The sequence below is a fragment of the Apostichopus japonicus genome, chromosome 23 (genome assembly GCF_037975245.1).
Source record: "Apostichopus japonicus isolate 1M-3 chromosome 23, ASM3797524v1, whole genome shotgun sequence".
Taxonomy (NCBI): domain Eukaryota; kingdom Metazoa; phylum Echinodermata; class Holothuroidea; order Aspidochirotida; family Stichopodidae; genus Apostichopus; species Apostichopus japonicus.
Window position 1 is genome coordinate 15,913,441 of NC_092583.1, and position 23,702 is coordinate 15,937,142.

The 23,702-nt window shown below is 40.4% G+C and overlaps 1 protein-coding gene across 1 annotated transcript in view; it reads right to left on the minus strand.

Annotated features, from left to right (window-relative positions):
* LOC139964500 (uncharacterized) overlaps positions 1-23,702 on the minus strand; it is an 81,329-nt gene that overhangs the window by 11,466 nt on the left and 46,161 nt on the right. The window contains exons 30-53 of the mRNA XM_071966093.1: positions 23,026-23,442; positions 21,138-21,374; positions 20,037-20,213; positions 18,722-19,029; positions 18,194-18,311; positions 17,057-17,334; positions 15,095-15,263; positions 14,092-14,508; positions 13,072-13,512; positions 12,286-12,711; positions 11,258-11,346; positions 10,717-11,056; positions 9,234-9,445; positions 8,503-8,737; positions 8,106-8,317; positions 7,563-7,788; positions 6,660-7,073; positions 5,585-5,851; positions 4,338-4,604; positions 3,431-3,709; positions 2,316-2,582; positions 1,310-1,591; positions 600-733; positions 88-201 (exon numbers count right to left, since the gene is read on the minus strand). Of these exons, the coding sequence (XP_071822194.1) occupies positions 88-201; positions 600-733; positions 1,310-1,591; positions 2,316-2,582; positions 3,431-3,709; positions 4,338-4,604; positions 5,585-5,851; positions 6,660-7,073; positions 7,563-7,788; positions 8,106-8,317; positions 8,503-8,737; positions 9,234-9,445; positions 10,717-11,056; positions 11,258-11,346; positions 12,286-12,711; positions 13,072-13,512; positions 14,092-14,508; positions 15,095-15,263; positions 17,057-17,334; positions 18,194-18,311; positions 18,722-19,029; positions 20,037-20,213; positions 21,138-21,374; positions 23,026-23,442 (6,326 nt within the window). The remainder of the gene's footprint in view (positions 1-87; positions 202-599; positions 734-1,309; positions 1,592-2,315; positions 2,583-3,430; positions 3,710-4,337; positions 4,605-5,584; positions 5,852-6,659; positions 7,074-7,562; positions 7,789-8,105; positions 8,318-8,502; positions 8,738-9,233; positions 9,446-10,716; positions 11,057-11,257; positions 11,347-12,285; positions 12,712-13,071; positions 13,513-14,091; positions 14,509-15,094; positions 15,264-17,056; positions 17,335-18,193; positions 18,312-18,721; positions 19,030-20,036; positions 20,214-21,137; positions 21,375-23,025; positions 23,443-23,702) is intronic.

Sequence of the window (23,702 nt, forward strand, 5' to 3'; positions counted from 1 at the left end):
GCTTTTCTTGAACTTGCACCCCCTGAATTAATGGAATAACCCATGTCACCTTATTTACAGGAACTCCCGAAACCTCAAGCTACTTACCGAGAAAACGTAAGATGAACCTCGATTGACATTGTTGGTGAAGGACTTGGTGTAAAATACAACAGCTGTTGAAACAACCATGATGGTGCTAGTCGTTGTACTTAATACAGCATTCTGCAGGAGATACACACAAAAAAGGTGATATTTCTTATTCAGTTAGGTACTTTTCAATGTACGCAATAAGCTATCGGGGACGAACCACTGGTATTAAGATAATGTAGATCAGCATTTCTTAGCATGAGGACTAGCTAAGGAAAGGGTGAGAGGTGAAATCGGTAGAGCCGAGATGAATAGAGAGTACACAGAAATGGAGCGACAGCCAGGACGCAAAAAAAAAACAGACTTGAGAAGCAAAGAGTATAAGAAGGAGGAGAGTAATTATTGAAAGGAGACTACTAAGGCTAGGAACAACTCAAGAAAACAGCCAATCAGAGCTAAGTTTATAACATCATAGCAATCATTTTCTGGCATTTTTTTGGTGGTCAAAAATAACAAACACATTGGAAACTCACATCTCTACTTTCTGTGTATGTGACGATAAACTCCTCTAGATCTCCGTTCACCATATCTGGTATTTCAAATTCAATGGCGATCTTTGTATCAGTTAAGACTTGCATTGCATTTACATTCCTCACTGGTCCAGGAACTAAATGAAAAAGGAGATAACAGAGTCAAAAAACATTAATTATAATGCTAGTTTTAACTATGAACTGTCAGGTATTGAACTTGTTGTCTCTCAATTCCTCTATTTTGTTCTAATTTCTTTTTTCTTGCTTTAATTCTTTCAGGCAGAGTTCCAGTAGGCAGTCTATTGTCTGTCCACGATTTTAGTTACGCTCTTCCCACGACATGTGTATCGTCATAACAACGTTTTCGGTCGGTAAGCGGAAAATTGTAATTGTCCTGCTATAGTTGTGGCATTTATTTTTCTCCAAATTTAACTGAAAACAAAAGCCTGAAAGTTAACAGCAGTAACTAATGTCACAGATCACTGATCCAATTTACTCTATCAGTATCTGTACTTTTGGCAAAACAAACAAAACAACAAACACAAATATACAAAAGAACCAATAAAAAAATGATAAATTTCATTCACTATTCTCTCAGAAAAGATATAACCCATGAGGCTGGAGCTTTGTCCAATAAGCTTCATTTACACTTCTGCCGTCGTGCTTTTTGTTTTTCACTCTTTTGGAAGAAAAATATTGATTAACGAACTTACTGTCACCACTTGTTCTTTGAGATCTGGTCAAAGGATTGCTACGAATCTCAATACCATCCTGTACGAATACGGTCTGGACGCTGATGTCGATGGTGGTATACGGCGGTAGATTGTCAAAGGTGTGGCTATTTCCATCAATGGCTGCAACTATGGAGTTGTTAATGTTGGAGTAAGATGCAGACACCAGGTAACCATCCCTCTGCCCAGTAGCTTCAACCCAACGGAAACTTATCGACGTGGAATCGACGTTGGTGATTTCTAGATTACTGGGGCCCTCGATGACTGAATCAATCGAGAAGAAGAAGAAAAAAAATTGAAACATATGGATGGAGACAAAAAACGCCAAACAATATACAAAATGTCAACAATTTGAAACTTACAGAGGTTTTTCCATTACTAAAAATAACCAAAAGCTAAGGATGCAGTGCCTTGTGTCACAAATTTACATACACTTAACAAAACTTTCTGACTTGGACAATAAACAATGTTCATTTCGGAAATTGCAATGTTGAATGGTTGTCTTGCATCACAATGTTGAATGTTGTCATTCCCTGCCTTCTGATATTAACTTATAGCAGATCATGGCAGATTATTGAAGGTGAAAATGGTCTCCTATAGTTGTGGGAGATAAGTACAATCAAGAAACGATTGGTCTATTTCTTCTTTCATGTTATCCTTTGAATGGACAGGAGGCCAACCTACCTACCACAATGCCATCTTTGGGGTCATACAACAATAATGTGTGCACATATTAATTATTAATTTTACGTTATCATTTTACATCACACATTCATCATTAATATTCACATGAATATTTATGCAACTTCTGTTGTCCACCATAACCAAAAAATTTTTTTAAAAACTGAAGCCCAAAAAATTGAACGCCCTTAAATAGTGCATACTCAGATATAAAAAGGTCACTGTCCAACAACTAATAAATAAGGCTCTTTTCTCATTCTCTTCTCTTTTTTTTTATCCCTAAATAATCCATATCAAAATGTTTTACCTGTTCTGATCTCCATGGATACTCTGTTACTGACCAAATTTTGGAACTGGCTGATCACCTCAAAGGAATACAAAGTGGCGGATTGAAGGTCGCTGACCATGTATCTGACCGTTGTCTGGTATTCAATGGTCAATACCGTCCTTGAGATGGTTGCAAGCGGTCGATACTGTAACTCGTAGGAATCAGCTATTCCTCGCGGTAAGGAGAGACTCAGTGTAATTGAGGTTGCATCAACCACTACGTTATCTATCACAGGAACGTCTGGCGCTGTTCATGAAATTATGGAAACAGATAAAAATATTACCATGTGAAAACCACAATACATCCAATTATCAGCCATATTCATGTTGTCTTTCAGAACCTGCGTGACATGATGTTCTTGGTCTCTGTGTTACACAGTGAATTGATGCGTATATTGCAATCCAGCGATTGAGGTTAAGAGCTGCAACCATCTTTCATGACAAAGGATATTTTTAGTATTGAGTGACTATCCCTCGGGCAAAGAATAGCTGCAGCAACTGCAAAATCTAGCTCAGCTAGAATAAATCAATATGAAACAATAGGGATTATCTCTGTGGCAGACCTGTGTGCAACTGCAGCAGATCACAATAGAGTATGTCCTATGCAGCCAGGCTGCAGAAATGCTGCAGTCCCCTCAGCTTCCTACTTTTGACATGTTACATAATAGAAATTGCTTTGTTTTATTCAAAGACTGCAGTCACACCTAGATGGTTCATAAGTGTACAGCGGAGGCCAGCTTTCCCAAGAATGGGCATGCCCTCTGATCCCTTATGAGTGGAAAATGACCTAGGATGATTTTATATTTGATGTATTACAATTGATTTTCATGGGCCTACAATACTTGCTGTAGGCAATTTAATGAACAAAATATTCCTTTGCTAAAATCCATACATTGCTAAATCCACTCTGCTGTTATAATATATTCAACTGCATAAACAATACAGAGAACTAAAAATCTGGTATTACATAAAAATGTGATATTTCTTCAGGTAAAGAAATATTTTGAAACAAATTTTGACACTTTGGCTCGATCAAAGCCTTGTAAAAAAAAATGTTAAAAAACTTCAAAAGTTGACGATAGCTGGCACACTCACCGGTTACTCCGATAGCTACCGAGGGTGGGCTACTGGCCGTGGTTCCGGATCTGTCTACCACTGCACGTAGATTAATGTCATACCTGGTTGCCGGGATGAGACCGGTGATATCTCTTCTCCGGACGTCCACATCTGTGATGTTGATTAAATCTACAAAAGACGTGGTGGCATTCCAAGAGAGTTGATACCTGCTGGGAATGTATCCTGCTGGGGGGCTCCAGCTGATAGCGATCTGATCAGAAGTTGTCTCTTCTACACGCAGGGTAGGTCTTGTGGGAGCTGGAAAAAAAGAAGAAATTGCATTATAATATAGTTTTTAGTAGGAATTTTCAGTTTCAAAAACAAGTCTTGTTGATACAATCTATAATCAGAACAGGGAGTTTGTGCAAACATTCTGAATTCTTTAGTTTCTGTAAAAGATGTTCACGATACCCAATAGCATAGGTGTATGCTGACGCTTACAGCGGACTGCATGATAAAGTGAGCTGTAACACTTGGCCTACTACACTTTCATAGCAGATGTAAGTGGACCTAGTCTAATTTGCATATTTACAACACTTTCATAGCAGATGTAAGTGGACCTAGTCTAATTTGCATATTTACTACACTTTCATAGCAGATGAAAGTGAACCTAGTCTAACTTGAATATTTATTACACTTTCATAGCAGATATAAGTGGACCTAGTCTAATTTGCATATTTACTACACTTTTATAGCAGATGTAACTATAAAGACCTATTTCAATTTGAATATATGCATTAGTTACTTGTAAGCAATAAATTGAGTTTGAACCCTAACTATTCAAGCATTTCAGCAAAATATACCAAGTATATGTTATGAAAGATGTCCAATAAGTGATAAATTAACGATTCCATTTGGATTTGATTTGATAATCTGTCAAACTCACTTGTCAATCCATTTGCTCGGCTCACAAGGCTATCTTCGTTGCCACTTCTGGTTATCACTGTAGCCTCGTACCTAGTAGCTATCACCAAGTTGTTGAAAGTAACTTGAGTCTCACCGGGAACGCGAAGGAAAGGCGAAGCGGGGAAACCATCCATGGGGTCCAAGGTAACAACGTAAGAATCAAAACTGCCTCCTGCATCCTCCCACGAGACTTGTATGGACTGAGAGTTGATGTCCTGGATCATCAACCCTCTGACTTGTTCAGGTCCTGAAGAACAGTTATTGAATGAAATATTTCAAAATATTTTCACTTTCTTCTATTGGCTTCACTTTTCTTGGTTGTACAACACTGCTGGGTATTCTTAGGGGGAGGGATTGGGGAAGCAGAATGGGGGGGGGGAGAGTGCAGTATCAAATACAGAAAGAACAAAAGTCCAGATGGGAAAGAGATAGAAAGTAAGAGGTACAAAGGCGTAACGAAGCATCACGTGAGAGGAGAAGAATTTATGTCAACATAAACAATAACTGACGTAACCAAGAGAAACGAAATGGACAGACAATTACAAGTTTGATGTTTGTTCAATGGGTTTAGAGGGAATATTATCTTTCTTTTCATCTTTCATAAAATTGTACCATCATTCCCCTTAAAGTTCTGAACACGGATAGCAATAACATGGACAAGTGGAAAATGTCAACATGAAGAAAACACAAACAGTATTTTTTTTTTATTCTTTGTGCATTATCATACTATTTGATAATTATAGTTAATTGTCGAACTTATCATTTTCAAATTCCTTCCCCAGCTGTGCGCTAGTTTGGAAGTTCATCATTATCAAAATCTATCCTCTTAGCAGAAAGTTCCAAATTTATTTGCCCTTCGAATCTTGATGGATTATTTTATGGAAGCATGCATTGTTCCACTAGGGTATGTATAGTATGTGAATGTGAAACATGTAAAGATCTCATATCAGCTAATATTACACAGCTGTGACTGGCTTCATACAACTGAGAGCTCTATAATAAAATGCTACTTGGGTATATTTCATTGTTTTTAAATTAAGTGTAAGATAATTTCCTGTCACAGGCATTATAACTAATATAAGTTGCAACTAAGACTAGTTGGGTTCAACTGTCAGTAGCAATACGTTTGTGTTTTAATCTTTGGTGCCAATTTTTGGAGCAAAGAAGCTGCAATGAACATTTGAAACTTTGGAAACTTTTGTCACAGGGCCACGATATTCCACTTACGAGTTCTCTGGGTGACTGTTCTCATTCCCTCCTTTCTGAGGGAGCCCTTCAACAACTGAATTGTGATCGTGTAGAGCTCTCCAGGAGTGAGATCCTCAAAGACTAAGGTTCTTTGTCCGAATCGCTCAATGATGAGAGGTGATTGGGTGGACCCGGTCTCCGGCGAGTAAGTTATCTGGTAGCGGTCAAAATCTCCGACTCCGCCTCCCCAGCTGATGGTGATCGTACGCTCGTTATAACTCACAACGTTGATACTCACTTCGAATTCTGTTAAGTATGACAACAAAATATGATATTCAAAAGTGATGAATTGATCCAGTCATTAATATGATCCTAATTAATAACAATTAATCATTTTGAAAGGGGGGGTGATATTCTTGTGATTTACTCAGTCCATGAAAATAACAACCAAAGAGTTATGGAATAAACTATCAAAACACAACTTTCAATAAAGATAACTGATCCCTGGACCCCACATGTGTCTCACCGTTGGCTGGCTTTATAAATGATTCACAAATGCAGTCCTCGCACTAGAGCCTTTCTTATAAGATGTTTCATAGCAGCCTAGCCTGTTTTGCTCATACAAGTACCACATATCCTACCACACTTTTATTTAGGTCACCCAAAAGGGATAAAAACGTACCGTAAACCTCAAATTTTAAACACTGACAATCCAGCAATCGATATAATTAATACTCATAATATTAACATGCAACCTAACAATTGTTAGTTCTTTTATGCAATAAATAGCAGTTATGATATTAGTTGTATCAATGCAAAGTCAACGTTCTGATTCTCATTCGGTAATGGGGGACTTAATTTTAAATGAAGTTTTGGTTAGTCCTTCAAATGGGTTACACAAAAGCAATTTTTAATTTGAAGTGTACCTTCAAATTTTGACCAGCCTTAAAATTGAATGTTAAAGTTTTGCTCCAAACGATAGATACAAAACAACATATGATATCCCCATGTGATCTGTTCCTTACTTCATATTTTCTGATATAGAAATTAACGTTGAAATGCCCACACAATTTGACATATAGAAATAACTTTGTACAAAAGACGAGATGCTTACCGCCACAACTGGTTACTGGACTACAGGCTTGCAGACTGGACTCGTCAGGAACTCCGACAAGCTGCAGTGATTGGATGAGATTTATTCTAACACAGAAGAAATCCACCTCAAGACAAGTAAGTCCCTGCAGATTAACAGTAGCTTGGACATTGGTGAATCTGATAGTAGCTCCTGGAATGAAATCTGTGTTCCTTTGAGTGGTCGTCAAGCCACTGTCTATAACAACAGGTACCATGGTATTGCCTGGGTTGCCAGGGGTTACGGTAACTATGAACTGCCAAATAGAATTCTGGAAGATGGCCATCCCAAATTCAGATGCCTCTGCTGTGATGTTCATTAAGATAGTGTGGGACGGATCGCCCTCCAGAGTGCTCGGCGGGCCATGTTCCATGGTGGTCCGTACAATAGCTGCATCTGTGATAAGAAGACACTCAGAAAGTTGGAGGACGTATAGACTATTCCCATCAGAATTTATTCCTAATTAGTCACCACCACAGGTTCACAAAATTAAAGAATTGCTGCAAACCTCAAAATTTGTTAAGACTAACATGAAGATAATGTGCATCCCTTTTTACAACACCGAGTTAATTAAGAGCATGACAAAGTCACCAATAGCTACATGGTGTCACATAACTAGAACTCCTCCCCCTCCCCCCCTTCCTGTTCCCCTGTCTCACCTTAGCCTCGACCTACTAGAACCCTATCAATGCGAAACTAACTGAATTAGAAAAGGTTACTTCTTAATTACAAAAACGGAAAACGGTACCTTTCTTGCCGGGCACTTCTAATTTAGGAAAAAGGGGCACTTTTGAGGTTTTCACAAAAACTGCCAGAGGCATGTGTGCCCTCTGCCCCGACCCCCACACCCGTGAAACAGCTACTTCATAGCACAATGCAACTTACTAGCACACTGGACTTGGACACACCCTGTCAGACTGTTGCCCTGGGTTGCATTTATATTAAAATTTGGATTAGCATTCACAGATTCTTGTATGGTAGCGCATAAATAAAGCACGTCCGAACAACCAGCAGAGCCCAGGTCAAAGGCGGCTTCAATTCCTAGAAGTGACAGAGGTTCTGTAGTAACCAGAGGTTTGTTGGCTTCTGAGGACGGCACGGTAGCGGCCACCTTTAGTAAGCAAAACGATACAAAAAGACGAAAAATGGTTTGTTGAATATACAGAAAACAGAAAGTCTGTTCAAACAAACTGTACTAACAGTCTTTGATTAAATCAAAGGATCAATCACTAAATCTATCCGTGCATCCATCAATTAATCAATCAATCTATAATGCTTACTTATCAAAATGCCAGCACGGGTTGTGTTGCATTTGGAAGTAATTCTCATCGATTGAAAACCTGCTAAAATAAATTAATTCAAGATGCTTAAGATACAAACTTGTTTTTTCATCTTTCAAACCAATTGTAAAAAGGAGAAATGCCTTACAGGAGAAATCTGCTGATGGCTACTACTGAAGACATTGTCATCAGCTGCAATATAGGCTTCCACCGCCCATAGACTTGAACCCTGGATGCCTCCCGCTAGGTCGCTAGCTTCAACAGTGAGGTCAAAGGTCAAAGTCTGGTCCACAGGCGACCTATCGATAAGCGCTGGTGACCCAGCAGGCAGAGCTGGAGTTACCGACAAGATCTCAACCCCTGTCGAGATAAATATATTAAAGTATTAGAATATTGCCCATAAAAGACTGAAATATGTGGGGGAAGGTTAACAGATCAAAGGTGTCTGATGGAGGCTAAAAAAAAAGGTCAAAGTAACTTCATTATGAATATAGTCATGGTTTTAAACTGATGAGAAGTTTTCACTTAATTTCATTTATCCTTACCGGCGCATGCGACTGGTAAGCATTGCCTCAGATCTGCCTGGCTAGCAGGGACGTCGATGCCGTATTCGGGGTCCGAGTTGTCGCCTTTCCACACCTCGATGCAGAGGTACTGTATGTTCTGACATCCGACTCCTGTCAGGTCAGATGTCGCGATCACGTTTTCTAGCTGAGAGATTTCACCGGGAATGATTGGTACTTCTCCTTGAGCTGTGGTCAAACCTGCGACAGTTTCCCCCTGTGAGAAGACAGACCAATATATCTAAGCTGTATATATGATATTATTCCATTATTACTTAGATACACAGACACCAAGCTGCTTTAAAGGGATATTCCTGTGGCTGAACCTGTTCATCATAACTGCCACAATCTTGCTTGATCTTTAGGGCAAAACCACGTCCTAGCTGATAGCATTTTGCTCCGAAAAGATAACAATTTTTGAACTTTTTGTTAAATGTTATGAAGTCATCTGGCAACAGTAGAGTTATTGATGTCAACATGACAATTGCAATAAAAAAGTCTTCTGTAATCTTTAGGATGTGCGATATCACGTATCCTCATAAAGTTTACAAAATAGTTATTCATCATAATAACATGAATTACCACAGGCTGTAACTCTTAATGTTGATACAATCACAGTATTAATTTCTATCCAACTGGCTTGCACTATCGTTACACAGTGCAATGAAAACATAAAACAAAAAGTTAACCTTTAAAAAAAAAAAATTGCTTACTTGTCGTGTCCCAGTTCCATCGGCTTGTGCGCTAAAGAAAGCAGTCACCTTCCACAGGTCTGATCCAGATACAGCAACAGAACCGCTCCCTGTCATTACCCTGATATCGAGGCTAAACTCAAAACTTGGTGAAAATTCAAACGCCCTGAAGGGAGTGGATGAGCTACCTTGGTTACGGTCGATGAAAAATGTGACCGAGTCAAATTCCACAGCTACATGGGAAATAAAATCAGGAAATTTACCGGCATATGACAAGAAAACAGTTTGGATGCTTAAATTGGTCAATGATGTTTTTTTCACTACAGAACCTCTTTTAACATTTTCTGGAAGCTTATCACGAGGAGACGAAGGAAGTTATCTAGTACGGCAAGAAAACCCGCAATTAAACCTAATACAGAAATGTAGGCATAAATTTCTTGTTCTTTATTCAATATTTTTCAAACACTGAATGACCTGTCTGACATTTCAAAGTACTTTACTAAAGCCTTTCATGTATTTCTCTTCCACAATGTGCTTATAACCTCTCCATTCTTTCATCAGTCAGCACCAGCAAACCCTTCTCGCCCCTTCGCCAAGCCCCCCCTCCTTCGCCAAGCCCCCCTCCTTCACCAAGCCTCCCCTCTCCTTCACTAGGCCTCCCCTTCACCAAGCCTCTTCTTCACCAAGCCTCTTGTTCACCAAGCCTTCCCCTCTCCTTCACCAAGCCTCCCCCTCCCCTTCACCAAGCCCCCCTCCTTCACCAAGCCTCCCCTCTCCTTCACTAAGCCTCCCCTTCACCAAGCCTCTTGTTCACCAAGCCTTCCCCTCTCCTTCACCAAGCCTCCCCCTCCCCTTCACCAAGCCCCCCTCCTTCACCAAGCCTCCCCTCTCCTTCACTAAGCCTCCCCTTCACCAAGCCTCTTGTTCACCAAGCCTTCCCCTCTCCTTCACCAAGCCTCCCCCTCCCCTTCACCAAGCCCCCCTCCTTCACCAAGCCTCCCCTCTCCTTCACTAAGCCTCCCCTTCACCAAGCCTCTTCTTCACCAAGCCTTCCCCTCCCCTTCACCAAGCCTCCCCTCCCCTCCCCTTCACCAAACGTTCCCCTCTCCTTCAACAAGCCTCCCCTTCACCAAACGTTCCCCTCTCCTTCAACAAGCCTCCCCTTCACCAAACGTTCCCCTCTCCTTCAACAAGCCTCCCCTTCACCAAACCTCCCCTCTCCTCCATTAAGCTTCCCCCATCTCTTTCACCAAGCCTCCCTCCCCCCTATCCTTCACCAAGCCTCAAGTCTCAAGTTTTGAACAGACCTCGAGACACTGTGCCTTTTGACATTTACTTGAAGTGACTTTTTAACTGGCAATGTGATACCCAAGATTGTCCCTGGATGGCAGTTTCATATGTTGCTACAGCTTTGGAATTATCTTGCAAACTGAGCTATACAAGATGGCGTTTCAGTTCATGCCTCCTTTTAAAACTTTACAAAGTATTGTGATATTGAACCAACCTCTGCAGAGGAACTGACGACAATTCACTAAGCCATTTGGGAGGAAGGGTGCAGCCTCCAGAGTGAAGTCTGGATTAACAACAGCAGTTTTGGTAAACTCGTGACAAAGGTACTGGGTGTTTGCACAGGCGAAACCATCCAGGGAGAGAATGACATTAGAGGCAAATGGTCCCAGAGTGCCACCGGCAGGCAACGGTTCGCTAGCTGTGCCATCAATATTAGCTGCTCTCTCAAAGAATCGAACCCCTGTGCCATCTGCAGAGGCACTCATGAAAACCGAAACAGCCCAAACATTAAGGGCATTCACACTAGCACCATCTGGAGATGAAGCAATTGTTATCTGTGAAAATTGAAGAAAAAAAAGCAAAAGGAAAATAAATCACTCTCTTTCCCGCTAAAATTACTGAACTCAAAATGGGGGGGGGGGGAATAGGGTACTTGAAAAGGGAGATATCGTAAATAGCTGCAACAGATTCTTCACATCAAAAAAAAATAGTTTTAAATATAAATAAAATGTAGCTATCCAAAGATATGCATTTACCTGGGAGCTGATCAGATGAGAATCGGCATCTTCTGGTATGGGCAAACTGGTCGAGTCGACTGCCACATCAAACTGGGTAATTATCACACCTAATGTAGGCCAAATAGAAATAGATACTTTCTTAATACTCAAATGAAATGACTGAGAGTCCATGAAACAATAGCTGGTACCCTACCTTTTATGGCAATTTTAATTAATCCTCAACATTAACTGTACGAGCATATTCTATAAAGATAATTTTGGGGGTTTTCATAAGTTATTTTAGGGGGTAGTGAAATACTGCTAAACAGAGTTATTTTGGGCCTCTTAATACAATAAATTAGATGATGCTTCCTCAACTTGGGATTTAAGGATAAATATTAAAGGTTAATAAGAAAAAACTTTTAATTTTGAAAAGGAACTGGTTTGTTAAACTTGCACAGCTGCATTAGGCCATACATTTTTTCATTATGGTCAGGCCTCATGATTAGAAGTATTAAAGAGGTACAACGGGAGGTGGGTGGGAGGGGGGGTTTCCAGCCACTGCTGTACCTTAATCAACAGACGGCACCATCATATCATCATTTCTAGCTCCGCAGAACTTGACAAGCTGCAGTATCTGACATCACTGAGAATTCTGAGCAAAGCACCTGCTTGGTCAGTAATTCACAAATAGTGTGACATATTGGAACAAATTTACCTACAGTTTCTACCACTCATAGCTAGCACAATTAAGCAATGAAATGTTCACCCACTCTTTGTTAAGACACGTCTGGTCTTCAACATGTCAGAAAGTTTCTTTGAGGTTTGTTCAATCATATCTGTTAAACTGAATTTAAGCTTTCACCGCCAGGAAAATGGTAGGTTAGTCTCGGAAATGGAATAAACTGGACTTAGACCTGCAGTTCTTCTCGGCATTTACATTGAAGATGAGATCTTTTAAAACATATTTTCAGGACTAGCACTAAGATTGAGATATGTTACAGCGCTATACACAAAATAGTTCAAAAGCCTAACTTAAGCCTAGTAAATAGAGAATGTTTGCTCACCGACACAATCTAACATCCTTGTACAGGCAGTCAAAATCGGATCTCCTGCGTCAGGCTGGAGGGTGTATGGTGGGGAGGGGGACGGTCCTCTCATCAACGTTCCACAAATGAAAGGCATTTGATCGCAGCGAATTCCTTCCAAGGCGATCGTTATTCGGAACGACTCAACCGAGCTAAAGGTGTTGGCTACTATGGATGTGACCTGCCTCTGGTGGAATGTGGTACGGGTGCCCAATGGGGTTGTTCCTTGACCATCCGTGGCGTTATTGGGGAATATTTCTATGCTGTACAAGCCTTGGCCAGACACGGAAATGCTGTTAAGAGCCGTTCTAAATTCGAAGGTGAGAATCAACTCCTGGTTTCGTTGGTTACTGACCAAAGGTTCCCCATTTCGCAGTTCCAAGCTAGTGGACGATACTACCACTCCTGTAAAGATAAACGTTGGTTTTACATGTAACAAGCGGTTAAGATCACGGTTTAATAAAGTAAACTTAGATTGAGATACCCAATAGGTTAGGTACAAAAGGGGGGGGTGGGAGGGGGGTTTCCAGCCACTACCGTACCTTAATCAACAGACGGCACCATCATATCATTACAATAACACCAACCAATGGACCAACTGGGCTAGGGACTACTTAATCCTAAAGCATGCTTTAATAGATTGCAATTAAGATCACATCCATGCATAAGCCAGTTTGCAAGTACCCAGATAAACTAATGGATATTATTTCTAACTTTTGAGGATAATAATAATAATAATAATAACGGCATCAAGTTTCAACCAACCTGTACAAGATAGCGCTTGGCAATCTATGAGTCTGTTTGCTTCCCCGTCCACAGGAGCAACTGAATGTGCACTGCCCTCTACGACACCAAACTCAACACAAAGAAAGCGTGTTGTTTCACAAAGGAGTCCCTCCACTGAAAATGATGCTTGGACGTTGGAAAATTGGACGGAGTTTCCGGCAAAGAATTGTTGAGCTTGTAATTGAGGTGTGAGGACATTTTCAATGATGGTGCCGGTCACTATCGTGTCATTGATAATCCCGTTGCTATTGTCAGCGCTGCTGAGGAAGGCCCGGACCTGCCATGTTGGATCAGCAGGGCCATCTGCACCAAGTGAACTTGACGAGACCTCAACATCGAAGAAGATATTATGAGATGTTTCTCCTTCTAGGAATGTCAGACCATTTTGAATCGCAAGGCTTGTTTGACTGACTTGGAGTCCTGTATAAAAACCAGGGAAGAATTACTTAGTAAAGTACTAAAACAAAAAAATAATTATGCAGATAATTAATATATGTTTACATATATCTGTATGCATATATATATATATTATCATATATATAAGTATATATATGTATAAATATATATATATATATTATCATATATATCTATACATATATATCAGACACCAGAATGCTTAGGCTTCCTGGTTTTAGCCTAACCACAATTCGATACAGTTTGGTGGCCTTTATGCACTTGCTTCACAATTTTTATGAAGGATTCTTCAAAGAAATAAGCTCTTTCCATTTCAATCAACAAATTTTTTGCATTCTTTGTAAATATATCATTGGAAGCCATTCAACATTATTTACGTTTTCCTTTTGATATTTTTGGAATTGGCTTTTAATACACAGCTGACTTAATGTTCTATGTGCTAGACTATGCCATCCAGCCACTTGGATTTCTTACAATGGAAATTCATGTCATATTAACTACATAAAGCACCGAATAACTATTAAACCAAAAAAATACTAGAGGATGCATGTTAATATGTGCTAGATGAGCCGATGCCATCTTTACCTTGACAAGGCACATCGAAGCAATGTATCACATTGCCTAAGAGTGTGACCTGTGGTGACAGAATGTCCAAGCCGTTGAAAATCTCAAAGCACATGTACTCTCCTATGCTACAGGAGGTGTTAAAATTCACTGTGGCTTGCGCGGGATTGAATTGGATCTCGCCTCCTGCGGGCAAGTCTTGGGTTCTTGACTGGGTGGGTATGGTCATCTCCGTCTCCAAGAGGCGACCCGCAGGACCGTATCCGTCCGGTCGGTCGTTGAAGAAGACGAAGACTCTCCAATAGTTGTTTCCTATCACATCGGCTGTATTTGGATCAGTTTGAATGCCCACGGAACCTTCAATTTCTTGGGTTGGGTTGTTTTCAAAAATCACTACCCCTTGGGAGATTCCCACGATTACAGCCACCACCTCCACACCTGCAAAAGGGGGGAAGACAAAAATCTAAGAGGATGAGCATTCAACTATGAAAACACGGAGGTTGACAGGACTAGGAATGACATATCCAGAGGATCAGCTAAGGAACTGAGGATAGCTAACTTCATTCTCTGACCAAAAAAAACCAGCAAAATTGTTACATGCATTTTCCAAGAATTCATCATTTTGGAAAGAAAGAGACGACCTAAGAAGGTTTTAAGAAGTTGTTTTGTGTTCGAACTGCAAAACTGTCATTCCAGCCTTAGTTGATATACCCCTGCTACGAACCCATTTCTGCTGCACCACCCTGCATCCACCTACACATGCCCCTTCCCCCTGGACCTCCCTTATACAAATTCATGCCCCACCCTGATTCTGGTTCCCTCTACCCTATGGCCTTTATCCACTTCATCTCTTCACTCCCCTGCTCCCTTTTCCCAGCACTTCCTTTCCACCGCTCCCTTAATCCCTCACTCCATTTCTTGCCAACCTCACGCCCCTGCTTCCCACCACTCCCGAAATAATCCCTATTCCGTGCCTCCCTCCTCCCCTGTTCCCTCAGCGACCGTAGTACAGAATACTGCTGACCTGCGCAGGTAACCTCGATACAAGCTGTCCTTGCGACGACTTCTGGGTCACTGGGGTCTTCTGGTACACCGATCAATGTGAAGAATGGATCAGACCCTGGATCACGATCAATCGTGACACAAATGTATTGAAAATTCGCACATCGTGAGCCGCGTAAGTTGACACTCACCTTGAGAAAAGAAATAATTTCAAGTCATTTCAAATGATTATGTCAAACAATGAACTAATAATGTTCTCGTGAAATAATCTGTCAATAAGGAAGTTCATGATTTGTGGAGTATCTTAGCTTTATGCTGGGAGGTGACAGGCTCTAGCTTTATTATGCTAATGTACATATATCATTGGCGATTGATTTTTGACATGTTAACCATCACCATGCATGGGAACACTTTTAACTTGATTTCCAGTCACATTCACAAATGAGCCACTGGTGTTACAACTTTCACTATAAAAAATATTTTAAATATTTAGCAATGTTATAATGTTTATGATTATTTATTTTTATTTATTTGTTTGTTTGTTGGTTAGTTGATTGTTCTTTGGTTTTTTGTTTGGTTTGTTGTTTGTTTGTTTATTTATTTAAGTAACATTAGTGGACATAGCTAGAATACATAGTACTTTTGTCTCCAACCACACAGAATATGTAAAGTCATAAAATATAGGTTAAACATCTGAAATAGTTATGTTTAAATGCCTTTTGACTCCTCTCACCACACAGAATATGCAAAGACGTAACAATTCCTGACATATCTGTAACACTAGTGTTCCAAGGTCTACTGATTCCTCATAACCTGACAAATCTGTAACACTAGTGTTCCAAGGTCTGATTCATCATTACCTGATATATCTTGAACACTAGTGTTCCATGGTCTACTGAGTCCTCATTACCTGACATATCTGTAACACTAGTGTTCCAAGGTCTACTGAGTCCTCATAACCTGACATATCTGGACACTAGTGTTCCAAGGTCTACTGAGTCCTCATAACCTGACATATCTGGACACTAGTGTTCCAAGGTCTACTGATTCCTCAATATCTGACATATCTGTAACACTAGTGTTCCAAGGTCTACTGATTCCTCATAACCTGACATATCTGGACCACTAGTGTTCCAAGGTCTACTGATTCCTCATAACCTGACATATCTGGAACACTAGTGTTCCAAGGTCTACTGAGTCCTCATAACCTGACATATCTGTAACACTAGTGTTCCAAGGTCTACTGAGTCCTCATAACCTGACATATCTGGACACTAGTGTTCCAAGGTCTACTGAGTCCTCATAACCTGACATATCTGGACACTAGTGTTCCAAGGTCTACTGATTCCTCAATATCTGACATATCTGTAACACTAGTGTTCCAAGGTCTACTGATTCCTCATAACCTGACATATCTGGACCACTAGTGTTCCAAGGTCTACTGATTCCTCATTACCTGACATATCTGTAACACTAGTGTTCCAAGGTCTACTGAGTCCTCATTACCTGACATATCTGTAACACTAGTGTTCCAAGGTCTACTGAGTCCTCATAACCTGACATATCTGGAACACTAGTGTTCCAAGGTCTACTGATTCCTCAATATCTGACATATCTGTAACACTAGTGTTCCAAGGTCTACTGATTCCTGATTACCTGACATATCTGTAACACTAGTGTTCCTCAGCTTATTCATTATGTCATGAACACAGGAAATACCTTATGTTCAGAGGCAACTCACCACCCCACTAAATATTCATGGGATAAGTGGTCCCTCTCACTGAATCTTTGAAAAATAAGTACTAGCCAATTAATAATCACACTAATTGGAGGTGAGAATTCGTATCTCATGGTTCCCCTCAGGAAATCTGAAGTTTACGACAATGAATTTGATGTAGAAGTAAAGTGTTTACATAATTTAACATCATATATGTAATTGTACATAATTTTACCCTTTTTTTCCCCCAAAAAAACTATTACTCACTGAAATTTCATCAAAGGCTAAAAATAATGTAGGAACACTCTGGTCTCGAAGGTTCTGTTCGGTTATAAACACTTTAGTGGGGAATTCTCTGTTTACAGTGCCGTCCGCAGTTCTTGATCCAAAGACAGTCAATTCCCATAGGTTAGTCCCCTGCAGTGATGCCGTAGTTTGGGTGAATGAAGAAAAGAAGTTCAGCACAAGATTGCGAGACGTGTCTCCCTCTTGAACAATGACTCCGTCCGGAATACTACTCAGTCTGGAGGTAAATATCTCCACACCTTTAGGAGGAAAGAAAAGGAGTGTTATGCTCAGTGGTTAACGCCGGTGCCTTTCAATCATAAGGTCCCCAGTTCGAGTCACTCCAAGATAAGTGTATGTCGTCCAGGTTACAGAGTTGTTGACAATTAACAATTCATAATCATGGATGTTAAATATGAATCTAAGAGACTGACTTCGGTCAGCTTGCGGCTTTGATAAGCCAATCATGGCTTCTTCGAGAGTTCCTGCTCGCAGGAGGATCTAAAAAAACATACATACATACAAAAGGGTTTGACAAAAGATGAAGATATCGTAATGTCTTCTAATATTCCATGTGTTAAGACATTGTGAAATGGTCATGCAAACTTTGACAGTTAAAACCTCTGATAATTCTAGATCTTTTATGTAGGAATAGGAGTAATGGAAAGGGACTTGGGGTATTTTCAGACAATGGTAAAGAGCAAAGAAAATTTGTGGCTAGAACGGTATTTGATCCAGTGACCTCTGGGTCATTGGTTCAAATCCTGTCCTAGCCATTCAGCTTTGCACTCTTCCAATTACAGATCTTGTCAAATGCTTTTCCATATCGTCACGACAACGAATCTTCCAGATTTTATGGAGAATGTCGCCCTGCCGATGTAAAAGGTTTTGTTTCGAACATGTCTTTTCAGGGAATGTATTTCGTCACTTTAATTTCAACAGTCGGCACTTGGATAAACACACAAACAAATTGTTATTATCTTATTGTTTATACAAAAAGATAAAAAAAAGTCCATTCTTCAGAATAAAAGGAACAAACCTCTAGTTGGATTGATTAAGTTCCACATATTTAGAGTTTGCTAAGTGACAGAATTTTTTCTCTAACTTGAGACTACAAACCTCGACATCTGGCCTCCACCGATCCGTATCTTGTGTTAACTCCGTTCGGGAAGCTCAAAGTAAATGGAGGTGTAGTGATTTCCTGTTTGTCAAATTCTACACACAGGTACAGAGGTCCCTATGGAAGAAAAGTCAGACAAATTCAGACTTTGATATTTTTGTGACAGATTTCATCCCTAAAAGTAAGACAACTGCTGCCATTGTCTTATCATAACTAATTCCACAGAATACTTAGTATTCCAAGCAGTTTTGGATTGGAAAGTTGTTTTGGCAAAATAGACCCTGCTGATAGAATAGAGATCAAAATAATATTGGTAATAAATCCCCTCCCCTCCCACCCCTCACCTCCCTCCCCTTTTAAAAAAAAAATCCTGAATATTCCATTCCATACCAAAGAATACTCAGGAGAAGCTAAATTTATGATGGGAGATTAACTTAACAAGCCCCACCCTCCATCCATGTGCCACCACTACCACCCTACCCCCCCAACCCTTCTCCATAATTTTGATTTACATTAATGGAACTTACACTTGGACAAGCAAGATTTTGAAGATTCATGACAAAGAATGGACGTGTCAAAGAAAGTGTTTGTCCAGCCCTCACAGGCAGATCAGACGAGCTGTCGTCAATTGTTCTGGTGCCAGGGAAAGCGTTGCCTAGACAATCTGCTTGGTCGTCGAAAAATACAGCCACGTTCCAGAGGTTAGAACCAGTGACACTGGCGCCATCTGGATCCGTTTCTACTGCTGCGCTGAAATCGGTTAAGATGAATGTTGGCTCCCTCTCTCTGACTTCTGGGCCGTTACTGAGAATGTTGACATCCAGGACTTCGACTCCTATCAGGAAATTAAATCAAATAGTGACCATAACACAAGCCGGATCATCAATACTGCCTAAGTACAAAAATACTAGAGCCCTTTCAGAGTTTAGAAGAAATAATTTTAATAAGTCACAGAGTCCAGGAAGCATTTCATAACCATTCCTGGTCCGTTACTGATGATGTTGACATCCAAGATTTCAACAACAACATTTTATGAAATTAACAAATAGTGACCATAACACAAGGATCATCAATATTGCATATAAGAGAGCTTTAATCTTTAGAACTAATTTCAATAGGTCAGAGAGTCCAGGAAGCATTTCTGAAGAAAAAAAAAATTGTGGCATTTGCTAGCATGCTATAATTTAGGAGCAACATGGATGACCATTAGCAACTACCCACCCCCCCCCCCCCATGCCCAACTTCCTCAGTATGAAGAAATACACCTAATCCGACTCAGGCATTCAGTTTTTACAATGAAATGTTGTGTACAAGCAATCGCTAAAATATCTTGTCATATTATATTAAAAGTGTTTTCTGAGCAATATAGTCAGTGTCAGTTGCTTTATTAGTCATTAGTGGGCATCAGTAGTCATCATCAGTAGTCAGTAGTCATCAGTGGGCCTCAGAAGTCATCATCAGTAGTCAGTAGTCATCAGTAGTCATTATCATCAGTGGGCCTCAGTAGTAATCAGTCATCAGTAGTCAGTAGTCATCAGTGGGGCCTCAGTCATCATGATCAGTTTTCATTATCAGTGGTCAGTGGGCATCAGTAGTCATCATCATCAGTAGTCAGTAGTCATCAGTGGGCCTCAGTCATCATCATCATCATCATCAGTAGTCATCAGTAGTCATTTTCATCAGTGGGCCTCAGTAGTCATCAGTCATTAGTAGTAATCAATAGTTATCAGTCATCAGTAGTCTTTATAAAAGTATGTATGTATGTATCATCATCAGTAGTCATCATCATCAGTAGTCCTAACTAGTCAGTGTGAATCAGTAGTCATCAGTGGGTAAGCTCACCTCTGCATGATATGGGAACACATGCTGTGTCTGCACCATTTAAGAATACCACAGAGTAGTCAGGATCTTCTTCGAGTGTCACACAGAACATAGGAATATCGCGGCACAAAGTGTTAAAGGTGTCGAAAGGAGATACTCCTACACCTGCGATCACTGAAACTTCTCCGCTGGTCAGAACTGTGGAAGATCGGCAACAACAAAACTCAGTTTTCTTTTCTATTGCTAACATGATTCAAAAACAAATATGGAACTGTATTTTCTTTTACTAAAGGTTGGTAGTGTAATATTGTGAAAAGTCAGGCACATCGCTTTTGGCGGTTTAATGCCACACTGGCAATGCTGATGTATAGGGAATCTAGGAGGGTGTTCAAGTAGGATTAGTAACAATTGGTAGCTACTAGATGAATATTGTCAAAGGATCTAGGAGTGTGTCCAACTAGGATTAGTAACACTTAATTGGTAGCTACTAGACGCGTATTGTCAAGGATCTACGAGGGTGTTCGAGTAGGATTAGTAACACTTGGTAGCTACTTGATGCGTATTGTCAAAGGATCTAGGAGGGTGTTCGCGTAGGATTAGTAACACTTGGTCGCTACTTGATGCATATTGTCAAAAGATCTAGAAGGGTGTTAGAGTAGGATTAGTAACACTCAGTAGCTACTTGATGCATATTGTCAAAGGATCTACGAGGGTGTTCAAGTAGGATTAGTAACACTTGGTAGCTACTTGATGCATATTGTCAAAGGATCTAGAAGGGTGTTAGAGTAGGATTAATAACACTTGGTAGCTACTTGATGCGTATTGTCAAAGGATCTAGGAGGGTGTTCGAGAGAAATGTTAATTTGATTAATACTTGTGAGCGCTACTTTTAACATTCATGTTCAAAAGATCTAGTAGTGTGTTCAATTGCACCTCAATTAGGCTTGAATAACACTTGGTGTCAACACATAACACCGATGTCGAAAGAATCCCGGACGGTGTTCACCGATCTGTTATCCTAGTTTCAGTAACACAAGGTAGCCACTTGAGAGAGCTAAAACCAGTTCCACTTACCAAAGGATATAATACCATACCAAAAATGAATCCGATCTTAAACCCTACCTGTGCTTGCTTGATCAAATGATAGCAATGTAAATGCATCCAAGTTTCCGACAGGGTTTCCTTGGGAGTTAGCTGTGTAGACCCTGAATCTTTGCCAGAGTCTTTCCTGGAGTCTGAATCCTGCTGAGCCAGGGGCTACTGCGAGAGTGAAGTCAAAACTTGCAATCTGCTCGGCGCTGTTTTCCACCACTGATGGAGGGCTGACTAAGCTGAGAGATGAGGATTCCACTGTGATGCCTACCAAAAGAATTTATTGACAGTTGGTTACAAAAACTTGGTTCAAAGGAATTGTCTGGTGGAAGATTTGGATACATTGTACTTGTAGTTCTTATTTTTCTCTTTCTAACCATGTGAAAAATGTCCCCATTCGGCATTTTCTTCTTGTAGAAATCTGGTTTTCAAATTCACCAGTTTCTCACCAAAAGCACCGTTTGTTCGAACGCATCAATGTAGTGATTGACGTAGTGCAGGCAAATAGGTATATAATAGTTCGGCCTCAAATTACTTGACTACTGAGTCTAACACAGAGACCATAAGTTCCTCCTCAAATTACTGGACTACTGAGTCTAAGACAGATACCATTAGTTCCGCCTTAAATAACTGGACTACTGAGTCCAACACAGAGACCATTATTTTCTCCTCTAATGACTGGACTACTGAGTCTAACACAGAGACCATTAGTTTCTCCTTAAATTACTGGACTACTGAGTCTAACACAGAGACCATTAGTTCCCCGTCAAATTACTGGACTACTGAGTCTAACACAGAGACCATTAGTTTCTCCTCTAATTACTGGACTACTGAGTCTAACACAGAGACCATTAGTTCCCCCTCAAATTACTTGACTACTGAGTCTAACACAGAGACCATTAGTTCCTCCTCAAATTACTGGACTACTGAGTCTAACACAGAGACCATTAGTTCCCCCTCAAATTACTGGACTACTGAGTCTAACACAGAGACCATTAGTTTCTCCTCTAATTACTGGACTACTGAGTCTAACACAGAGACCATTAGTTCCCCCTCAAATTACTTGACTACTGAGTCTAACACAGAGACCATTAGTTCCTCCTCAAATTACTGGACTACTGAGTCTAACACAGAGACCATTAGTTCCCCCTCAAATTACTGGACTACTGAGTCTAACACAGAGACCATTAGTTTCTCCTCTAATTACTGGACTACTGAGTCTAACACAGAGACCATTAGTTCCCCCTCAAATTACTGGACTACTGAGTCTAACACAGAGACCATTAGTTTCTCCTCTAATTACTGGACTACTGAGTCTAACACAGAGACCATTAGTTCCCCCTCAAATTACTGGACTACTGAGTCTAACACAGAGATCATTAGTTCCGCTTCATATTACTGGACAACTTAGTCTAACACAGAGACCATTAGTTCCCCCTCAAATTACTGGACTACTGAGTCTAACACAGAGACCATTAGTTTCTCCTCTAATTACTGGACTACTGAGTCTAACACAGAGACCATAAGTTCCTCCTCAAATTACTGGACTACTGAGTCTAACACAGAGACCATTAGTTCCCCGTCAAATTACTGGACTACTGAGTCTAACACAGAGACCATTAGTTCCTCCTCGAATTACTGGACTACTGAGTTAAAGACAGAGACCATTAGTTCCGCCTCAAAATGCAACACAGAATAACATGTTTACAACAAAGGGCCATTAGTGTCATCTGATAGAAATAGTCATAGGAGTGGCTCAGGCTTCAATACTTTACTTTCAAGTCCTTAGCAATTAGAACCTGTAGACATTAATATAATGACAGATAAAACCTTCAAACTGTACTGTATCGTAGCAGTCAAAAGTAAAGGCACTTGATGTTGTGAAAGAACAATTGATTCAGATCGCCGACTATCTCACCTATACAGTTTATCTCCGCACAGCTGACCACTTGACCTGATAAAGTATAACTTGGGTTGCTGTTAGGACCCTCCCGGACTCGGACACAAACATATCCTACTCCAGATGGACAGTTGAAAAGTCCTAGTGAAAGGTTTGCCTTCAGGGTATCAAAGGTTGCTGACTGGCCATTTATAGCATCAATGGCGGTTTGATCTGCTCTCAGAGAGATTGCTGTTACAGAATCTGTCACGGGTAGGACTCCGTCGGCATTCTGGCTCATGTAGGCCTCAAATTCAAACAGGTCGGTGCCCACCACACTGCCTCCATCTGCGGCGAAGCTCAGGATGACGTCCAAGCAGAAATTGTTGTCCTCTCTAGCAAATATCGACCCAGCCGGTTCAATGATAGTAATTACGTTTTGTTCAATAACCACACCTGTAGAAAATATAAAAAGCTCTTGTATTAATAATTAATATTGAGGGTTTATAAAGCGCAGACGTACAGTATCCACAGATAGCAGGTGCCCAAGGCCCATCCAAATATTACCCCGGTCAAACGACGATAACCTGTCAAACATAGAGAAAATCCCTCCACATGGCAGCAGCTGAAGCAGTGCCCAACTGACAGGTTTATCTCACAGGTCCCCATGCACTTTTATTCACTAATTCATTTCTATGTTTTTTTTAAATAAGAAA